General features: G+C 44.4%; 1 protein-coding gene across 1 annotated transcript in view; it reads left to right on the top strand.

The window, feature by feature from the left end:
- LOC141301441 (receptor-type tyrosine-protein phosphatase eta-like) overlaps positions 1-22,610 on the top strand; it is a 55,436-nt gene that overhangs the window by 8,072 nt on the left and 24,754 nt on the right. The window contains exons 3-7 of the mRNA XM_073831667.1: positions 2,438-2,686; positions 2,896-3,156; positions 8,352-8,594; positions 11,818-12,066; positions 12,282-12,542. Of these exons, the coding sequence (XP_073687768.1) occupies positions 2,438-2,686; positions 2,896-3,156; positions 8,352-8,594; positions 11,818-12,066; positions 12,282-12,542 (1,263 nt within the window). The remainder of the gene's footprint in view (positions 1-2,437; positions 2,687-2,895; positions 3,157-8,351; positions 8,595-11,817; positions 12,067-12,281; positions 12,543-22,610) is intronic.

The following is a 22,610-nucleotide window of genomic DNA, read 5'->3' as shown; positions in this document are numbered from 1 at the left end:
ACGGAGGTTCTGCTGTTGCTTAGAACTATTTCCGTTTGCAAAAATGGTTAATGATGTGTCTAAAATGTAAGTCAGTTAATATTAACTACTAGTTTATTGAACTACTGTTGTATAAAATCAATGTCACTCACGTTTGCAATCGTAATGGTGCTTTCCTACCGCATTATGTTTGTTCATGCTTGTTTCTTTGTGTATGCTGTTGAGCCTATTAGTGTTGATTTTCTGTGAGTCAGATAGCCTGCACGAGCTTGATACCGTCCGTTTTCAGTCATCTTAAGTAATAAAATTAGAATTATGCTCACCAAAGTTTCGTTGCTGCGCTAGTTATTGTTTGTAATTGATGTTTTAATCAGGTTACTTGTCCGGTCGGGCAAGTAAAATCCCCTTTCACTTGCCCTTTCACAAAATCCACTTGTCCCGGACAAGCGTTAATGTCGTGCCCTGAGTAGTAACCCAGTGTGATCGCTCACTCAAGTCACATGACATGACATGCACTTGGAAAATACTAACTTTAGAATATAATATTTAGAACAAAATTTAGAACAAAAGCTCATCATTACTAATACAATTTAATCAAAATGTGATAAAATAAAGATGTGTTTAAATTGGTTAAATTAGTTAGAGACAAGTGACGTCAACCCCAACAATGGGCAGCAGGGGGCGTGAGAGTACCGCGGTACGCCACGAGAGTTTCGCGATACATATCGTGGTTGGTGTATCGCGATATTTTGGTTCGGTTTGTAATATCGTTACACCCCTAGTTACAAGTGAGTATTTTTATTCATGGACAACTGTGTAAACATGATAACTGGAAAAAGAAAATTCAGTTTATTGTTAATGTGATATGTTGTACTGTTTTAATTGGGATTAAGTTTTGATGCCGTCTCAAGTTTACAGATCTCTGGACTACCTACAAACATTATATGAACTGGAAATTGTATGATTTCTACAGCTGTTTCAGGTGCAAGAATCACTAATCAGATGCTCCTCTGTTCTAAAACAGGACCAAATGTGGCCGAGAATTTCAAAGTAACTGAAACCTCCACATCATTTGTGGTTCTGAAATGGGATAAACCACCTGAAGTGGTGTCTTTTGAAGTTCAATGGACTGCTGATACATCTGGAAATGTATCAGTCACAGACGCATCATGTAACATCACTGGTCTGACTGCTGGAGTCAATTACACGTTTTGCATCAAAGCCGTTGCAGCAGATAATTCAACAAAAAGTGAACCTGTCTGTATCTCAGCATGGACCAGTATGTAGACTTTCAAAACATTTGTCCTTTGCCTATTTTCTCCAACCACTTGACTTCGATTGACCCACAAACATTTACATATTGTAAATTGTATACTAAAATATCATAATTTATTAATTTAAAACGTTTTTCATAGTATTCATACTGTACAATGTTCTGTCTGTTTAGTAGTTTGCCACTTGAATGAGCAAATTTCTGAGATTTCAGCTTTGAATCCATCTGATATTTACACTGATAGTGGAAGCATGTGCAATTACATCTGATTGGACCTGGACTCATTGAACTCTTAGTAGTGATGGGTTGTTCTTGTTCATTTTGAACGAATCTTTAATATGACTCAGGAAGAACGAGTCTTCTCGGGGAGTGATTCGTTTAGTCGCGCATGCTCAATTAACATCCTATAGGTTCTGTACTGAAATTAGTTCACCTATTTCGTGTCTTCAGGTTCAGATCGTTTGTTCATCATGTGACACCCCATAAATGTAACCTATGCTGTCTGAGCCAGAAAGAGAATTGATAAGTTCATCTTTCCAATCTTCGGGTTTTGGTCGTTCGTTCATCACTTGACAGCCTCACAAGCTTAACCTATGCTGTCTGAGCCGGAAAGAGAATTGATTAGTTCATCTCTCAAATCTTCGGGTTTGAGTTGTTCGACTGCTCTCTCTGTGTCGGCGGCAGTGCAAATACAGATTTGAATGTTCCATAAGACTTTTTTAAAGTTTTAATAGACATGGGGAATCGTTATCATTCAGAAATGAGATCGCGTGGGTGTTTGAATCTTTTAACGATTAATCAACTTTAGTATATTGGCTTAATTGATTGTTTTACATAAAAAATAAATAATTTTGCCTGAAACTGATGCAGTAGCTTAGATTTAATGCAGGTGATGTTCAGGACGCAGTCTTTATTATTTTTCAGCTATGGGGTGGGAACCTAATGATTATGAAAACGATTATTTATTTTTGATAATTATTTTATTTCAGTTAGTTTTCCAATAAAAGTTCGTTTCAGTTTTTAATTTGTTTTCGGCGTTTTTTTTTTTTTTTCAGTTTACGAAAATGTTAGTGTAAATGTATAGTTCATTTTAGTATCAGTACAAGCATGTTCTCCACTTTTCCTGATGAATCTTTACAAACTTCACATTTTAATCCCTAAATGTCTGTCATTTTTCACTCACAGAGCCTGATGTCATAATGAACCTCACAGCTGATGATATTACAACATCCTCTGTCGTACTAAACTGGACTAAACCCAACGGTCAAAGCTCCCGTTATCGTATAGAATATGAAGATAAGAATGTGACTACTGAAAACACCTCCATCAGAATAAATGATCTGATTCCTGGAGCACAGTACACATTCAAAGTGTTTGCAGTTGCAGCTGATCATGTGACCGAGGGGAGATCCGATCAGATTTCACTGTATACCAGTAAGACCTGATTGGCATTTAATTTGAATGAATCTTCTCAACCCTCAGCTTCCACACCACTTTTTATTAGCCTTAAGCAGAAAACCATACAGCAACATCTTATGCACCTTCAAATCACTAAATGCTTTATGAATTCCTCATTTTGTCAGTCTATATTTTAACTCCATCTCTCACCAGCATTTATGATTCGTCTTTCTTTTTCTACACAGAGCCAGATGTGATCAAGAATCTCAAAGTGAACAATATCTCAACATCATCTGTGTTTCTGACATGGGATAAACCTGATGGAAATATATATTTCTTTAAACTTCAGTGGACTGATAATCAAACAAGTGGAAATTCAACAACTATCAATGTTTCCAGTAACATCACTGGTCTAATTGCTGGAGTCAATTACACATTCTGCATCACTGCTGTGGCTGAAGACAATTCAACAGAAGGACAAGCTCTATGCATCTCACAATTTACCAGTATGTAAAATCCTGAATTATCTGTCACATTCCTAATTTGTATATAGCTGTACAGATTTTTTTCTCGGATAGTAGTACAGCACGTTGAGTTTTAGATAATGGTTGAACTTAAAATTACATCATACATGTCACATTTTAGTTTCAGTGGAATTGTGTCATAATTTGATGAAGGTGGTAAACTGATTTGAGATGCCAAATCGCAATGCAACATAAAAAAAAAAAAAAAAAAAAAAAAATCAAGAATGTACCCAGGGTATTAATTAGGTGACTAGGAGGAATATCATTATGTAAAATTGTCATGATCCAGATGGAGATCGAACTCAGGTCTGTGGTGTGTATATCCTTGGTGCTTACCACTGCACCACTGGAGCAGGTCAAACCCAAATGCAGAGGAAATAACAGAGAAGCTCAAAGTCTGACTCTTATTTACTCAGTAAAAAAATTCAAAGAACCAAAAAAACAGATGCAGTCTTAGACAACATTTAATTTGCCACAGAAGAACTCCAAAAAAAAAACACTCCTTGATAGAAAATTCAAGAAGGTAATCTAAACAGAACAGCTGTCCCTAAATGTCAGGCAAAGAGAGATCCAAAACATATCGGTCCCCCCAAAAAAAAAAAATTTTCACAAAAGAAGACAGGAAAATCTCTAGCCACAAATCCTTACATCCGAAATGCACTGCACAGTTTTCGGCTGTCCCAGACAAAAGTTTGGCATCTTGGAACAGTCGTAGTGATTTTTGTGATCGTGGCTCCTAATCTGTGGTCCTGTTTTACAGTGTGATTAGACAAAGATAGCCTATGATCATTTTCTGACAGTGTCAGAAATGTATCCTGATCATTGCACTGTGTTTGCTGCCACAACCAAAGTTTATTGACCAGCCAATAAAAATGCTACATGAAATCAACACGACATGGTGCTAAAACTTAAAAGTGTATAAATCAAGCTCTTATTCCTTCCTTTTTTGCATATTTCAGCATACATTAAAACTACAACTCTTTTTTTTTTACCACTACCGCATGCTGATGTCATACCCAAGTTTATTAGATCCATGTCGCAGTCTGATCAGCAGTGATCTTATAGGATTGCTAAAATCGTGCAGTGTGCAGAAAGCTTTAGAAGCAACATGCTCTAGCAGACATCAGGACTGAACAAGAATAATAAGGTCGGCCATTGGGAGTGAGGGGTGCAACAAGTATCTAACAAAGGAGAAGTGATCTGGGGTTGAAATTGCGCCTTCCAGTGGTAAACCCAGAGAATATCAGGCAGAACAGTACAAAATATTTGCATAAACTACAAAATTGAGGTCCTGGTTCCAAAAAAAAATCTTTCAATTGCATTTTTATATTATTTCTAACCTTTATAAATATGTCTGTGATCTTTAATGGTAAATAACTAAATTTAGTCAAACTAAATTAGAATAATATGACACTATTAATTTTCAGAGAGCATAAATTTACACTGCAATTACAATGTACATAATTTAAAAAGACTTATGTTTTAAACATAACTTTCCGTATATGGAACTATGTCCAATATCAAATCACCAAGTTAGTCCGGTGCGTAGATCCAACGGAACAGAGCGAGTAAAAATTAAGCTCCACACACAGTATTATGCCAAGCGTATGTGTCTTCAAACAATCTGTTATTCAATGCTTCATCAGAGGCCATAAAAACAAGTACAAAGAGTGCAAAAATGTGCAAAGGTGCAAAACGTTTTCGAGACAAAGCTCTTCCTCAGTGCTACATTGATTAGTGCACACCTGCACCCCTTAAAACGGTGTTAACCATGGACATCATAATATGCGCAAAGGCACAAAAGAGCACCATATAATATATCCAATGAGTCACAAATCCGGTTCGAGGACTTCCGTCCAATTGCCACCAGAGGTCGCTTTTTCAGTATATTGATTCTCTCACTACACAGACTTTCACATGTCACCCCAGACTACATTTACCTTTATTCACTGCACTAATTACACACACACAGCTGCAACCAAGCAAACACACATTATAAGCCATGGACTTCTAATTTCAAATTGCTGAGTATTGTTTGCGCTTATCCCTTTGTCCAGTGATAGCAACATTTACGGAGAACTTCCGAGTTTTCTTTATGTCTAGTTAAGTATTGTTCATAGTCTGATTACCCGTGTCTTGATTCTAGCCTGTGTTTCTCTGTTTCTCTGCCTGCCTTGGAATTATCGTCTGTCTTGGAGTTACCCTTTGTCATGCCATTCGTACTCTGTTCGCCTCTCGTTTGGACTCTAGCCTGTCTTGTGGATTACCCGTTTGCTTTGTCCCCTGGATTACATTTGCCATTGATCGACCTTCACCTGTTTATTGGACTACTCTTGTGTCTCGCCTATACCATACCTGTTTGTTGGTGTTTGACCTTTTGTTACCCTTTGTCTTGCCGTTTCGGACTCTATTCGCCTCTCGTTTGGACTCTAGCCTGTTTTGTGGATTACCCGATTGCCTTGCCCTCTGGATTACGTTCGTTGTTGATCGACCCTCACCTGTTTATTAGACTACTCTCGTGTCTCGCCTGTGCCATACCTGTTTGCTCCTTTACAGAATACTCTGCCATTGTTCCTCTGAAAAGCTGCTGGATCGTTGTGCGGCTCAGTATTCTGTAACAGAGTAAATGAACAGGTGAGAGTCAATCAACGGCGAATGTAACCCAGGTGGCAAGGCAAACGGGTAATCCACAAGACAGGCTAGAGTCCAAACGAGAAGCAAACAGAGTCTGAAATTGCAAGACAAAGGGTAACTCTAAGACAGGTGATAATTCCAGGGCAGGTAGGAAAAAAGACAAAACAAGAAACACAGGCTAGAATCAAGACACTCGTAAATCAGACTATAAACAAGGCTTAACTAGACACAGCAACATTTACGGAGCCCTTCCGAGATTTCTCTATCACTGGACACAGGAATAAATGCAAACAATACTCGGCAATTAGGATGTCCATGGCTTATAAAGTGTGTTTGATTGGTTGCAACTGTGTGTGTAATCCGTGAAATAGATGATGGGAAATGTAGTCCAGGGTGACATGAAAGTCTGTAGTGAGTCAATATAATGGAAGCACAACCTCTGGTGGCAATAGGACGGAGGTCCACAAACCGGATTTGTGACACAATGTACCTTAAAGGTGCAATAGGAGATCTTGGGAAATGCTAACTTTAGCCTGATATCACTGAAAACGACCCTCCCTGCAAATTGCCGTCCAAAGCCACGTCCCCCTGAACGCATCTACACACACAAACCAGACGACTAGAGACAGCATTACTACAATACATTGTAACACAGAGTTGAAATGTTCAACAGCCCAGATAGGAAAACTGTTGCTAATAATGCACGGGAGACGAGAAGATGGTGTATTTTCCCAAAGTTTAACAAAAATGCCTCAAATGTTGACACACTCATCCACATACATGGGGATTGAGCGAGGAAAAATGAACGCAAGCATGCATCCAACTCGGGTCACAAACAGAAAGGAAATAAATAAAGTAAAGAGAGACAGATGTCGGTAGAGTGTGTCATCTCTTCACCATTCCAGAATGTTGTCAGTCTGATGATCTATGCTGTCTGCACAAACAGGGTGTGCAGAGGTATGCAAATACATATGTTGACAGGCAGGTACGACAGCCTATCGTAATGTTCGGACTGAACATTTTGATTGGACGAACATTTCTTGGTCCTATGCCTTCCACAGAATATACAAATACATTTAGACCACTTAACTTAGTGGTTGCTATCGGGATGTGAAGAGACTTTTAACCAGCATAACAAAAAACATAACAAAAAAGACAATCACCTATTGTATTTAGTGTAGTATTTTGTATTCATTGCGGACTGCTTCTCACACCTCTACTACGCAAGCTTTTTGTGGTTGCCAGATAACAAGAGTTTAAATCCTGAATCAGAGCTTCGCTGTTACAAGTATACATTTTCTGCTTGGTGTTTTTCTTATTTTAAGCTCCTCGTTGTGGGAGCACTGCCGACGATGATCTGAAAACACTGACAAACAAGTTGAAGTTTAGCAATCGAAATGAAAGTGTCACTCATCCGGTCAGTGACTAAGATTTCATTGACTAAAACCAGACTGAAATGCGTGTTTCGTTGACAAACATGACTAAACAAAAACAGGAAAAGGTTGACTAAATATGATAACTAAAATGTACATTTGAGTAAGACTAAGATTAAATAAAAAATGCCTTCCAAAAATAGTTAATTAATGGTTAAATAAACAATCTATATTTCTATTCTTCAGGTTTTCTTTGACTAAAACTAGACTAAAATACTTTAGATTTTCTTTGACTTAAACTAGACCAAAATATTGAGACTTTTAGTCGACTAAAACTTGCCTAAAACTAAATAGGATAAGGTTGACTAAATATGATAAAAATTAACAAGGACATTTAACACGGGACTAAGACTAAGATTAAAATGGAAAATATCTGATAAAAATAACACTACTCCACAGGGCCCTGTGAAGTGGCCAGTTTTGAGCACTTCGGTTTGGAATGACCCATAAAGATGGCAGTCAATATTGTTATCTCTCCAATGTGCTGTTCTGCGGTGGATTTTCCCATTTAGAAGTGGTCAAAACCAACAAAGCAGGAACTAAACAGGAAAGGGACACCAGGAATAATAGAACAAAATAAACTTCAAAGAGTCTCTGAACATAAAATAGGCAAAATGTGATACTGAGCTACTCCCATGTCAAGCATTCACTTTACATTCAGACTGCTGTTGAATTTACATGCATTTAAACGCCGAACTCACTCTGCATTCACTTTATTTTGACATTGTCTAGTAATCAAAATGTAGCTCTATACAGTGATACTGGGGCTACAGATTGTAAATTGTCTGTCTATCGCAAATATATATATTTAAGTATATTAAGATTACTATTAGTTCTCCTTGAGTAATTATGTCTGTATGTCCTTGTACTTTTACTTGAGTACAGTCATGTTAAGTGTTGTTAACACCACTCTTTTTAGTTGCAATTTCTATCCAAAGCTTCTGTTACTGATTAAATATCAGAGTAAAGCCTTCCCTTGCCAGTCTATTGTTCATTAATTTGGCCCACCAGTTTACATTTACCGTATGTATTTCTACTTAGCTTTTATTCTGTGTGATGTTTTTTTTTTCAAATTTTCAATTCTGATTTACTTCTCTCCCCAAAACACAGAGCCAGATGTGATTAGGGATCTCACAGTGTCAGAAATCACAACATCATCTGTGTTTCTGACATGGAAAGAACCTGATGGAATGAGGTCTTTCTTTAAACTTCAATGGACTAGTGATGATTCAACTACTAACACATCCTATAATATCACTGGCCTGACTGCTGGAGTCAACTACACATTCTGTATTACTGCTGTGGCAGCAGACAGTTCAACAGGAGGAACTGTCTGTGTCTCACTATATACCAGTATGTAAAATTATAAAATATCTTGTCCTTGCTACAGTACATACACTATATTGCCAAAAGTACTGGGACACCCCTTCTAATGAAAAGGTTTGACTACTTTAGTAATTTCCACGAGTACAAATCTTAATGTTTAAGCATGTAACGATATTCTAGGGAATTGTGTGCTTCTAATTTTATAGCAACAGTTTGGACAGGACCCTTTCTATTCTAACATGGCAATCCCTTTTTGTATAAGGCAAGGTTCATAGAGAAATTATCGATTCAGTGTGGAAGAACTTGACTGTTCTGCATCCTCTGGGACCTTAAATGCAACCTTGAGCCAAAAAATCCTCACCAAACACCAATGACTTGTACATACACTGTATGGACAAAAGTATTGGGACACCCCTTTCTTTAGAACAGAAAAAGGCACTTCCAAAACTGTGGCAACAAAGATGGAATCATAATTCATGTATTTATAAATTGTATTTCCATCTCTGTTGCACCAGTTTTTGAAGTGTCTAAAGTTACCGTGCCCTTACAGTGGTATGAAAAAGTGTTGGCCCCCTTCCTGATTTTTTTTCTGCATGTTTGTCACACTTTAATTTTTAAGATCATCAAACAAATTTAAATATTAATCAAAGATAACGCAAGTAAACACAACATGCAGTTTTTGAATGAAGTTTTTTATTATGAAGGAAAAACAAAATCCAAACCCACAAGGTCCCTGTGTGAAAAAGTGTTTGCCCCTAAACTTAATAACTGGTTGGGCCACCCTTAGCAGCAACAACTGCAATCAAGCATTTGCGATAACTTGCAATGAGTCTGTTATAGCGCTGTGCAGGAATTTTGGCCCACTCATCTTGGCAGAATTGTTGTAATTCAGCCACATTGGAGGGTTTTCGAGCATGAACCGCCTTTTTAAGGTCATGCCACAGCATCTCAATAGGATTCAGGTCAGGACTTTGACTACACTCTTAAAAATAAAGGTGCTTTAAAAGGTTCTTCAAGCGATGCCAAAGAAGAAAACAAAAATTTTGGTTCCACAAAGAACCATTCAGTCAAAGGTTCTTTGAAGAACCATTTCTTTCTTACCTTTTTATTATCTGAAGAACCTTCTTTCGCCACAAAGAACCTTTTGTGAAACAGAAAGGTTCTTCAGATGTTTAAGGTTCCTTATGGAACCATTTAGACAAAAAAGGTTCTTCTATGGCATCGTGAAGCACCTTTATTTTTAAGAGTGTAGGCCACTCCAAAGTCTTCATTTTGTTTTTCTTCAGCCATTCAGAGGTGGATTTGCTGGTGTGTTTTGGATCATTGTCCTGCTGCAGAACCCAAGTTCGCTTCAGCTTGAGGTCACGAACAGATGGCCGGACATTGTCCTTCAGGATTTTTGGTAGACAGCAGAATTCATGGTTCCATTTATCACAGCAAGTCTTCCAGGTCCAGAAGCAGCAAAACAGTCCCAGACCATCACACTACCACCACCATATTTTACTGTTGGTATGATGTTCTTTTTATGAAATGCTGTGTTATTTTTACACCAGACATAATGGGACACACACCTTCCAAAAAGTTCAACTTTTGTCTCGTCAGTCCACAGAGTACTTTCTCAAAAGTTTTGGGAATCATCAAGATGTGTTCTGGCAAAACTGAGACGAGCCTTTATGTTCTTTTTGCTCAGCAGCGGTTTTCGTCTTGGAACTCTCTTTCTTATGGTGGAGTCAATAACACTGACCTTAACTGAGGCAAGAGCCTGCAGTTCTTTAGATGTTGTTGTGGGGTCTTTTGTGACCTCTTGGATGAGTCATCGCTGCACTCTTGGGGTAATTTTGGTCGGCCGGTCACTCCTGGGAAGGTTCACCACTGTTCCATGTTTTGGCCATTTGTGGATAATGGCTCTCACTGTGGTTCGCTGAAGTCCCAGAGCTTTAGAAATGCTTTATAACCTTTTCCAGACTGATAGATCTCAATTACTTTCTCTCTCATTTGTTCCTGAATTTCTTTGGATCTCAACATGATGTGGATCATTTGGATCATTTTGATTGATGATCTGAAACATTGAAGTGTGACAAACATGCAAAAAAATAAATAAAAAAATCATTAAGGGGGCCAACACTTTTTCACACCACTGTATGTACAAGTCGTTGGTGTTTGGCGATGAGTTTTTGGCTGAAGGTCTGCATTTAAAATCACACCAGAGGTGTTCAGCTGGGATGACTTTATGCAGACCATTCAAGTTCTTCGACACTGACTGAATTAATCATTTCTATTTGAACCTTGCTTTATACACAAAGGGATTGTCGTGTTAGAATAGAAAAGGGTTGTGTTCAAACTGTTGCTATACAACTAGAAGCACACAATTCCCTTAGAATATCATTATATTAAGATTTGTACTCATGGAAATTACTAAAGTAGTTAAACCTGTTCTTCAGAAGAATACTTTTGGCAATATAGTGTAGTTTCAACTAATTATCTGACCCACCAATATTATGTTCTAGTAATTCGTAAAAGCACTAGAGCAATATTAGTAAACATCAATACCTTACCTCTTATCAGTGTATTAATTGTTAATTTGTCCAGCCAGTTTAAGTTTTCTCCTAATAAATATGTATTTATAAAACAGTTATTTCCAGTCCTCAATTGTGATTGGTCAGCAGCTGTGTTTTATTCATGATAAAGCACGGCTATGACCGCTTCACCCAACAGTACTCAGCACTCAACACGTATTATGTCCATATGTCTATCAGTTTACATTGTAATGACACTTGCAAACCTACAATGGCTGTGAATCGGTCTGTTTTAAACTAAAAGATAGAAAACAGATGTTGAGATAAGGAGATTTGTGTGAGAAAATGTCATATATGGTGTTTAAAAAAATAAATGACACAGCAGATAAAAAGTGTTTTTATTTGAGCTACAAAAAATTAGGATGAGGCATGTTACATTGGAACATTCTCTCATTATTTATTGTTGCTGTCAGGAGGAATGTTTTAGCGGAAGGATAGCATTTAATGAACATGCTTGAAAAAAGTAACATCAATACATACATTTCTGGTTTTAATATTTTTTATTGTGTGGTAACCATTTTATAAAAGCAGGAAGGTACTTGAGACTTATTCACAATACACCACACCTCTCGTACTTTATTGTATTTTTATACTTTTAAGTTTCATTTTGAACCTTCACAAGATTTCAGGCTTCACATTTTAATCCCCAAATGTCTGTCATTTTTCACTTACAGAGCCTGACGTCATAATGAACCTCAAACCTGATGATATTACAACATCCTCTGTCTTACTAAGCTGGACTAAACCAATCGGTCAAAGCTCCCGTTATCGTGTAGAATATGAATATAAGAATGTGACTAATGAAAACACATCTGTCGGGATAAATGATCTGATTCCTGGAGCACAGTACACATTCAAAGTGTTTGCAGTTGCAGCTGATCATGTGACCGAGGGGAGATCCAGTCAGATTTCACTGTACACCAGTAAGACCTGATTGGGTGTTTAATCTAGAAGAATCTTCTAAACCCCTAGCCCCAAAACAATCTCATAATTTCTTCCCTTGAGCAGAAAACTGTACAGCAACATCTTAAGCACCTACAAATTCTACAACTGTTTAATTAATGAATTGTATCAATCTTACATGTTTGAACCCCATCTCTCACTAGCATTTATGATTTGTTCTTCTCTCCCCACACAGAGCCTGATGTAATTAGTAATCTGACAGTGAAAAACATTACAACATCATCTGTGTTTCTGACATGGAATGAACCAGGTGGAAATAGAGATTTCTTTCGAATTCATTGGACTGGTGATCAAGAAAGTGGAAATTCAAAAACTAATGACACTTCCTATAACATCACTGGTCTGACTGCTGGAGTCAATCACACATTCTGCATCACTGCTGTGGCAGCAGATAATTTAACAGAAGGAGGAACTTCCTGCACCTCACAATTTACCAGTATGTAAAATAATATAATATCTGTTCCTTGCTGATTAGTATGTTGACAATACGAATTGACTTCTGACCAGAAGTAGGTAATACTCCATTATGTTTACTTTAGTAACTTTTGAACCGACAGTCAGTCAATTGAAACCAGATTTGCAAATGCATCTTATCGTGATCAGTATCGTAGATCTTTATTAGTTAAACACGTGTGAACAATTCCATACTCATATAAATAAATTTTACAACCAAACAGAATGTTACACTAAAAGTACACAAAACCACTACTACAAAGTTTGGCGTTACAAGTTCCCTTCCGGGAACGAGATGCCGCGTCAGGAACGCTATGGGGAACGCCATTGGCGGGCCGCACTCTGAACTGTGTATAACAACCAATGAAATGATGGGAGTGACGTCACAGGCGCGGTGACGTCATCGACCGGGAAGTATAAAACGCGTTTGAAGCCGGCGGCAGCTTTTGTCATTCAGCGAGAGCGCTCTGTGTCTGTGTCTGTCCCGGTCATACTGCTGTTTTTTCGTGCCAGTTTGCACGGCTTTTATTTGAGTAGTATGACCTTTAAAATGCAACCATGGGGGAAAGAAGTGTTACGAAACTAGGCGGTACAAGCAGCCACATAGATAGTGTGTTCCTCCCTGCCAATGCTTCATTGTTGGTGGGGATACACACAGTCTATGTGCGGTCTGCTTGAGTGTAGAGCATGCACAGTCAGCCCTCGAAAAGGCTGACTGTCCACAGTGTGAGCGTAAAAATCTCCACTGCGGGTGCTCCACGGAAGGCTCTCTTCGAGGAGGGAGCCTTCGCCAGCGTTTCTCGCGGGTCTGGCCCTGCTTCCGCCGAGGCGGAGCGGTTGCTGCACTCGCTGAGATCGCGGCTCGATCTACTAGAGGGACCGGAGACGGGTGTTTTAAAAAATACCCTATCTCCTCTCCTATCTGGTGGATCGGTAAACCTTTTTTCTGGATGAGGAAGCCCGCAATGCGGTTACTTCCCTCCAGGAAAGGTTTTCAACGCTTTCCATATCTTCCTCCAAGGAGGTTGATGTGAAGTGCGTTGTCATAAGTATTCAACCGCCCCCCCTGATCGCCTCAGTATGATGAGCTGGTGGTTGTGCTGACTGTGCATTAGCTAAATAAGCAAATATGAGCCGCAGAAAAGCAAACGTTTTGCTTCCTGCGGACTAAGTCAGCACTTCCAACGGAGCTTTCTGTCCTTCCCGATCGACATTGAGTTTTAGATCTGGGAAAAACTAGAAAGTAAAGATGACGCCGCGGGTTGAACAGACGCTATCAGCCTCTGTTCCCCGGTCTAGGCATCATTTTTGAAGGCTCCGTCTTTGCTCTTCAGGCCGCCTAATAAAACTTCAGGCTTGATGAGCAAATGAACACGTGTCGGGGTTCCTGACGGGAAAGATTTAAACCCCAGCCGTGTACCAGCTCTCCACATCAGAGGCGCAGAAACAGAGCGTTGCCACCCGCGTTCCTCCGGCTATGCCTAGAGGACCCGGAAAGCAACGCTCTAAGTCGGGGGCTTCCAAGAAAAAGAAGAGGTTCGACCTGAGGGTCGTCCTCCTATCTAGGAAGTCCTCGCCTAAACGGCCCTGACGGTTGTGGCTCAGGGCCGTTGAGGGCAGCCCCTCGCGAGGGGGTTTGCACCGTACCTCCGGGTGCGGGTTTCAGACCCCTTCGTGGCCCTCAGGAGATGAGTCAGCTAACCCTGCCAGTGTTACAGGGCGTGGCGATCTCCCGCGAACATCCTCTAGCTGTCCCGCCCGGAAACGTAGCGGCCCTGGAGAGTTCGCAGCCCCCGCGGGGGACTTCCGAGGAGCTAGTTCAGGAGCTTCCTGCCAGCTTGCTGTTACAGGTCTCCGAGTTAGTTCCTCGAGTAAATCCAGACACCAGTCTCGAGAGGCTGGTACCCTAAGTAAACTCTCTGGCAGCGTGGAAACTACTGCCAAATGTTTCAAAGTGGGTCCTGCGTACTATAGAGAAAGGTTACACTATTCAGTTCGGCGCCAAGCCGACACCTTTCAGCGGGGTAAACCCCGAGCAGGGTCTGGAACAGGAAGTCAGTACAGGAAGTTTCTCAGGCTCGCTTTCGAGGGCAAAGCTCACCAATACAGAGTACTTCCTTTCGGCCTAGCTCTCACCCGAACTTTCACGAAGTGTGTGGATGCTGCTCTGGCTCCTCCGTGATTCCAGGACATCCGCATACTCGACTGGTCGATTCTGGCCAGCTCAGAATAATTAGCGGCTCAACATCGAGGTGTTGTTCTCGCTCTCATGAAAGAATTGGGGTTGAGACTCAACACCAAGAAGGGTGTGATTTCTAAAAACCACTTATCTAGGTGTAGTCTAGGATTCGACCACGATGCAGGCACGAATGTCACCTGCTCGGTTCGAGTCGATCCTTACTGCAGTAAAAGCGGTCAAGCTAGGCCCGTCACCCACTGTCTACAGTCCCAAGTACTGTTAGGTCTTATGGCAGCCGCTTCCAACGTGATACCTTTTGGACTGCTGCACATGAGACCACTTCAGTGGTGGCTCAAACCAGGCGGTTCTCCCCGAGGGGAAACCCATTTCGCAAGATCAAGGTCACGCGGCGCTGCCTACGTGCCTTGGCCATGTGGAAGAAACCCTGGTTTCTCTCTCAGGGTCCGGTTCTGGGAGCTCCTCGTCGCCGCGTCATGCTAGCGACGGACGCATCCCTCACCGGATGGGGAGGCGGTCATGAGTGGCCGCTCAACCCAAGGCCTGTGGAGCAATCCCATCTCTCCTGGCACACAAATCGCCTAGAGATTCTAGCCGTGTTCCACACCCTGAAGTGTTTCCTTCCAGAAGGTATCCGCTCACGCCCCTTATATAAGCTGGCGTACCGGATTCTCCTATGGTCTTAAGGAAAGACTTCTCTCCCTGAGAGCAGTCCAGTATCTCTGGACGTGGGAGCAGACGTCCTGCCAAGCAGGGGCTGAGGCCCAGGGAATGGATGCGTCACCCAGAGGTGGTGAAGCAGATCTGGAGAACATTTGGCCAGGCACAGGTGGACCTGTTTGCGACTCAAGAGACATCGCACTGTCCCCTCTGGTACTCTCTAGTTCCTCCAGCTCCACTGGGGCTGGATGCCATGGCACAGACGTGGCCGAGGCTGCGTCTGTACGCTTTTCCCCCGATCGCTCTGCTCCCGGGAGTTCTGGAACGGGTCCGTCGGTTTCAAGTACGGCTGCTACTAGTAGCCCCGTACTGGCCGGCACGAGTATGGTTCTCGGACCTGGTATCTCTCCTAGACGGCTCTCCGTGGGAGATTCCCGTCAGGAGGGACCTCCTGTCTCAGGCTGGGGGCGCAATATGCCACCCCCACCCAGAGAAGTGGAGGTTATGGGTGTGGTCCCTGAGGGGGCACAACTCATAGGAGCGGGTCTCTCAACCGAGGTTGTTGAGACCCTTCTCCAATCCAGAGCTCCCTCTACGAGGAAACTGTATGGCCTTAAGTGGAACTTTTTCGCGAGATGGTGCCGCGAGCGCCACCTGGACCCAGTCAACTGCCCGGTCGGTACAGTTCTGGAGTTCCTACAGTCTTGCCTTTCTGCAGGGCTAGCTCACTCCACCCTGAGGGTTACGTGGCGGCTATAAGCGCCTACCACGCCCCTCTAGGTGGCCTCTCAGTGGGCAAGTGCCCCCTGGTCACACGTTTCCTCCACGGTCGGGAGATCGAGGCTTCATCAGGAAGTAATGAAGCATGGAGACTCAGAAGTTGGGACCTCTGGCGACTCGATAGATATCGCAAGGTTCTCTCTGGTTCTCCTTAGTGCCTCCAGGTCCGCCCGGACTGGACGCCATAGTACACATTCTCCCGATCACTGTGCACCCTGGAGTTCTGGAAAGAGCATGCCGGCATCGTCACGGCTAGTCCAACCGTGGCCTTGGACCTTCCCTCTCAAGCTGGGGGCGCGGCCTGCTACCCCCACATGGAGAGGTGGAAAGTTATGAGTATGACCCCTGGGGGGGGGCGCAACTCATAGACTCGGGTCTCTCAACCGAGGTTGTTGAGACCCTGCTCCTATCCAGAGCTCCCTTCACGAGGAAACCTTAAGTGGAACCTGTTTGCTTCATGGTGTCACGAACACCATCTAGACCAAGTTACTGCCCGTTGGTACAGTACTGAGTCCTCGCAAACCCACAAAACCAGCTCACTCCATCCTGAGGGTGTTCGTGGCGGCTTATTGGCCTACCACGCCCCTCGTGGTGGCTCGTTGGCATGGTTTCCTCGGTGGTGCACTCAGGTTGAGACCCTGAGGGGTCTCAAGCCTCTATTACCTCCATTCTTGGAGTGCGACCAATGGGAAGTATATCTGTCCAGTATGCGCACTGGGCACATACGGCCACAAAGAAAGCATGTGGCACGTTCAGAGCTATCAGTAGATGGATCACAGATGCCATTCCTACTACTTCCAAGTCCTCTGGTCTCCCAGCTCCATGGGGAGCCAAGACTTACTCCTTCTGAGGCTGCCTGCCTCCAAAAAGCTCTGACAGCAGGTGTCCCCCTCCAGGACATCTGCAATGCTGCGGGTTGGTCCTCGCCCCTGACAATTGGTCCTCGCCCCTGACATTCGTCAGGTACTATGAGCTTGACCTCAGAGCCGCTCCAGGCTCGGCTGTACTCTCGGCCTAGTGCGCTAGGCCTAGAGGGTTAGCCACCTCCCTAGCCAGGAGGAGACTTCTCAAGGCGCATTCTTTCTGCGGAAAGAAGAGAAGTCGTTTTCGCCACGACGCTCCTCGTGTGCCCGAGGGCCGAGGAGTGTCCCTGCATCCTCGCGAGCCTGAGGGCCGAGGAGCAGACCTAAAAGCCTCTTGTCCGTGTAATGCTAGACAAAGGCTCATACTCTCGCGTCCCGGTATGCTTACCAGGCCGAGCTTCCGGTCCCTCTTGTTCTGGTTACTCCCAGACAAAGGACTAAGACTCCTCGTGAGCCCGAGGGCCGAGGAGTACCTCTCGCACTGGCTGGCGAACCAGGCAGAGGTCACGGTTCTCGTGTGCCTGAGGGCCGAGAACTGCACAGCCCTCTTGTCCGCGGAATGCTAGACAATGGCTTAATTCTCCTCGTGTTCTGACGCAGGATGCTATCAGACCGAGTGTATTTCGGTCCCTCTGGTTTCTGGCTTTCCCCAGACCAAGGACTAAGACTCCTCGTCTGCCTTCAAATAAGGCCGAGGAGTGCCTCATGCACTGGCTGGCTACCAGGCTGAGGCCCCTACTGTCTTCCCCGTGAGCCCGAGGGCCGGGGATTGCAGTGCCCTCTTGTCCGCGTAATGCTAGACAATGGCTTATTCCCTCGCGTCCTGGCGGAGCTCCAGGCCGAGCCTTGGGTCCCTCTTGTTCTGGCTGAACCCCCAGACAAAGGATCACCCTCTCCTCGTGTGCCCGAGGGCCGAGGAGCCTTGAGGACTTGAGGACTTCCCACACCATCTGTCCGCCGAGTGCTAGACAGTGGTCATTCGGTCCCTCTTGCTCTGGCTAACTCCCAGACAAAGGACTAAGACTCTGCGTGTGCCTGAGGGCCGCGGAGTACCTCTCGTTCTGGCTGGCGACCAGACAGAGGAAGACCTCCATTCCTCGTGTGCCTGCGGGCCGAGGAGCACTCTTGGGGTCGAGTGCACTGTCCTCGTGGGTCTGCGGACCGAGGACTACCTAACACCATCTGTCCGCCGAGTGCTAGACAGTGGTCGTTGCAGTCCCTCTTGTTCTGGCTACTCCCAGACAAAGGACTAAGACTCCTCGTGTGCCCGAGGGCCGAGGAGCACCTCTCGCTCTGGTTGGAGACCAGACAGAGGTAGAACCCCATTCCCCGTGTGCCTGCGGGCCGGGGAGCACTCTCGAGGTCGAGTGCATTGTCCTTCTGGACCAAGGACTACCTACACCATCTGTCCGCCGAGTGCTAGACAGTGGTCATTCGGTCCCTCTTGTTCTGGCTAACTCCCAGACAAAGGACTAAGACTCTGCGTGTGCCTGAGGGCCGCGGAGCACCTCTCGTTCTGGCTGGCGACCAGACAGAGGAAGACTACCATTCCTCGTGTGCCCGAGGGCCGAGGACTACAGGGCCTTCTTGTCCGCGGAATGCTAGACAAGGGCTCTTTCCTTTCCACCCTGGTCGAGCAGACACTCGCAGGGCTCGGAAATTATGGGGGCCTTGGTAGTCTCGTTCCCCATAGCGTTCCTGACGCGGCGTCTCGTTCCCGGAAGGGAACGTCTCGGGTTACTATTGTAACCTTAGTTCCCTGAGGGAACGAGACGCCGCGTCTCGGACCATAATTCCCGCACCCTGCGGCGCTCGCTTCATTCCTAAAAGAGCTGCCGCCGGCTTCAAACGCACGCGTTTTATACTTCCCGGTCGATGACGTCACCGCGCCTGTGACGTCACTCCCGTCATTTCATTGGTTGTTATACACAGTTCAGAGTGCGGCCCGCCAATGGCGTTCCCCATAGCGTTCCTGACGCGGCGTCTCGTTCCCTCAGGGAACTAAGGTTACAATAGTAACCCGAGACGTTTTCTGACATGCACCTTTATGTAAACATTACATAAGATACAGAATATAAAATGAACACTCGCCAAACCTGCCATTTGTATTGTGCACTGACAGGAGACCTGTTTGTCTTGAAAAGGATGGAGAGTTACAAATGCTTTCAGAAATATAAACTTAATCACATTTAGAAAAACAGATGGAAGAAGATCCGTCAATGTACATTTGATTTGATTGAGATGTTCAGTAGCAGTCATGAGCACAAGTGCTTCTCATAACTCTCTGTGAAGAGTTTTCACTCTTTATTCTCTGTCAGTACACTTTAAAAAATAAAGGTGCTTCACGATGCCATAGAACCTTTTTTGTCTAAATGGTTCCATAAAGAACCTTTAACATCTACAGAACCTTTATGTTTCACAAAAGGTTACTTGTGGTGAATGAATGTTCTTCAGAATTTAAAAAGGTAAGAAAGAGATGGTTCTTTAAAGAACCTTTGACTGATTAGTTCTTTGTGGAACCAAAAATGGTTCTTCTATAGCATCGTTGTGAAGAACCTTCTAAAGCACCTTTATTTTTAAATGTGTAGTATGAAAGCAGTTTGCTTGCAAGAACTTTTTTGTAGATGTGAACAATGCAGATGTCCTCAGACCTGAGTTGAGTTTGCTTAAAATCCTAGTTGTTGTTTCCTTTCGATTTCCTCGATTTCTCATGTTTCATGCTTGGTTTACGAATCGGTTTATAGTTTAAAACCGATTCGTAAACCAAAAACAAAACATGAGAAATATCTATAAGAAAGAGATAGATATAGATAATAGAGATCACAGCCCCCCACAATTCTGAAAACAAAACATTAAACAACCAAACATGTCCAAAATGCTATGAGTCTATTAAAAAAAAATATTAACTTAAATGAATTTGTGAAATTAATGAATGAAGATTTCTCATGAAATACATTTTAAAAGTCACTGTCCACCACCTACTGGCATAACAGTGTAATAAAAACAGTTTATTTGAAGCGTAACATTAGTTCCCTTCCGGGAACTCGAGCCGCGTCAGGAACGCTATGGGGAACGCCATTGGCGGGCCGCACTCTGAACTGTGTATAACAACCAATGAAATGACGGGAGTGACGTCACAGGCGCGGTGACGTCATCGACCGGGAAGTATAAAACGCGTGCGTTTGAAGCCGGCGGCAGCTTTTGTCATTCAGCGAGAGCGCTCTGTGTCTGTGTCTGTCCCGGTCATACTGCTGTTTTTTCGTGCCAGTTTGCACGGCTTTTATTTGAGTAGTATGACCGCTAAAATACACACAGTCTATGTGCGGTCTGCTTGAGTGTAGAGCACGCACAGTCAGCCCTCGAAAAGGCTGACTGTCCACAGTGTGAGCGTAAAAATCTCCACTGCGGGTGCTCCACGGAAGGCTCTCTTCGAGGAGGGAGCCTTCACCAGCGTTTCTCGCGGGTCTGGCCCCGCTTCCGCCGAGGCGGAGCGGCAGCTGCACTCATTGGGATCGCGGCTCGATCTATTAGAGGGACGGGAGACGGGTGTTTAAAAATACCCTATCTCCTCTCCTATCTGGTTGATCGGTAAACCTCCTTCTGGATTAGGAAGCACGCAATGCGGTTACTTCCCTCCAGGAAAGGTTTTCAACGCTTTCCATATCTTCCTCCGAGGAGGTTGATGTGAAGTACGTTGCCAAAAGTATTCAACCGCCCCCCTGATCGCCTCTGTATGATGAGCTGGTGGTTATGCTGACTATGCATTTATAAGCAAAATGAGCCGCAGAAAAGCAAACGTTCTGCTTCCTGCGGAGTAAGTCAGCACTTCCAAACGGAGCTTTCTGTCCTTCCCGATCTACATTAAGTTTTAGATCTGGAAAAAACTAGAAAGTAAAGATGACGCCGCGGGTTGAACAGACGCTATCAGCTTCTGTTCCCCGGTCTAGGCATCATTTTTGAAGGCTCCGTCTTTGCTCTTGAGGCCGCCTAATAAAACTTCAGGCTTGATGAGCAAATGAACACGTGTCGGGGTTCCTGACGGGAAAAATTTAAACCCCAGCCGTGTACCAGCTCACCACATCAGAGGCGCAGAAACAGAGCGTTGCCGCCCGCGTTCCTCCGGCTATCCCTAGAGGACCCGGAAAGCAACGCTCTAAGTCGGGGGCTTCCAAGAAAAAGAAGAGGTTCGACCTGAGGGTCGTCCTCCAATCTAGGAAGTCCTCGGCTAAACGGCCCTGACGGTTGTGGCTCAGGACCGTTGAGGGCAGCCCCTCTCGAGGGGGTTTGCACCGTACCTCCGGGTGCGGGTTTCAGACCCCTTCGTGGCCCTCAGGAGATGAGTCAGCTAACCCTGCCAGTGTTACAGGGCGCGGCGATCTCCCGCGAACATCCTCTAGCTGTCCCGCCCCGAAACGTAGCGGCCCTGGAGAGTTCGCAGCCCCCGCGGGGGACCTCCGAGGAGCTAGTTCAGGAGCTTCCTGCCAGCTTGCTGTTACAGGTCTCCGAGTTAGTTCCTCGAGTAAATCCAGACACCAGTCTCGAGAGGCTGGTACCCTAAGTAAACTCTCTGGCAGCGTGGAAACTACTGCCAAATGTTTCAAAGTGGGTCCTGCGTACTGTAGAGAAAGGTTACACTATTCAGTTCGGCGCCAAGCCGACACCTTTCAGCGGGGTAAACCCCGAGCAGGGTCTGGAACAGGAAGTTCGCTTTCAGGGGCAAAGCTCACCAATACAGAGTACTTCCTTTCGGCCTAGCTCTCACCCGAACTTTCACGAAGTGTGTGGATGTTGCTCTGGCTCCTCCGTGACTCCAGGACATCCGCATACTCGACTGGTCGATTCTGGCCAGCTCAGAATAATTAGCGGCTCAACATCGAGGTGTTGTTCTCGCTCTCATGAAAGAATTGGGGTTGAGACTCAACACCAAGAAGGGTGTGATTTCTAAAAACCACTTATCTAGGTATAGTCTGGGATTCGACCACGATGCAGGCACGAATGTCACCTGCTCGGTTCGAGTCGATCCTTACTGCAGTAAATGTGGTCAAGCTAGGCCCGTCACCCACTGTCTACAGTCCCAAGTACTGTTAGGTCTTATGGCAGCCGCTTCCAACGTGATACCTTTTGGACTGCTGCTTATGAGACTACTTCAGTGGTGGCTCAAACCAGGGGGTTCTCCCTGAGGGGAAACCCATTTCACAAGATCAAGGTCACGCGGCGCCGCCTACGTGCCTTGGCCATGTGGAAGAAACCCTGGTTTCTCTCTCAGGGTCCGGTTCTGGGAGCTCCTCGTCGCCGCGTCATGCTAGCGACGGACGCATCCCTCACCGGATGGGAGGCGGTCATAGTGGCCGCTCAACCCAAGGCCTGTGGAGCAATCTCCATCTCTCCTGGCACATAAATCGCCTAGAGATGCTAGCCGTGTTCCACGCCCTGAAGTGTTTCCTTCCAGACCCAGAAACCGTCACGTGCTGCACTCAGCACTGCGGGATTTATTATATAAATCATCAAGGAGGTATCCGCTCACGCCCTTTATATAAGATGGCGTACCGGA

The sequence above is a fragment of the Garra rufa genome, chromosome 25 (genome assembly GCF_049309525.1).
Source record: "Garra rufa chromosome 25, GarRuf1.0, whole genome shotgun sequence".
NCBI classification, from domain to species: Eukaryota; Metazoa; Chordata; class Actinopteri; order Cypriniformes; family Cyprinidae; genus Garra; species Garra rufa.
Note: the sequence above shows the minus strand (reverse complement) of the source record. Positions and strands in the feature narration are given on the sequence as shown.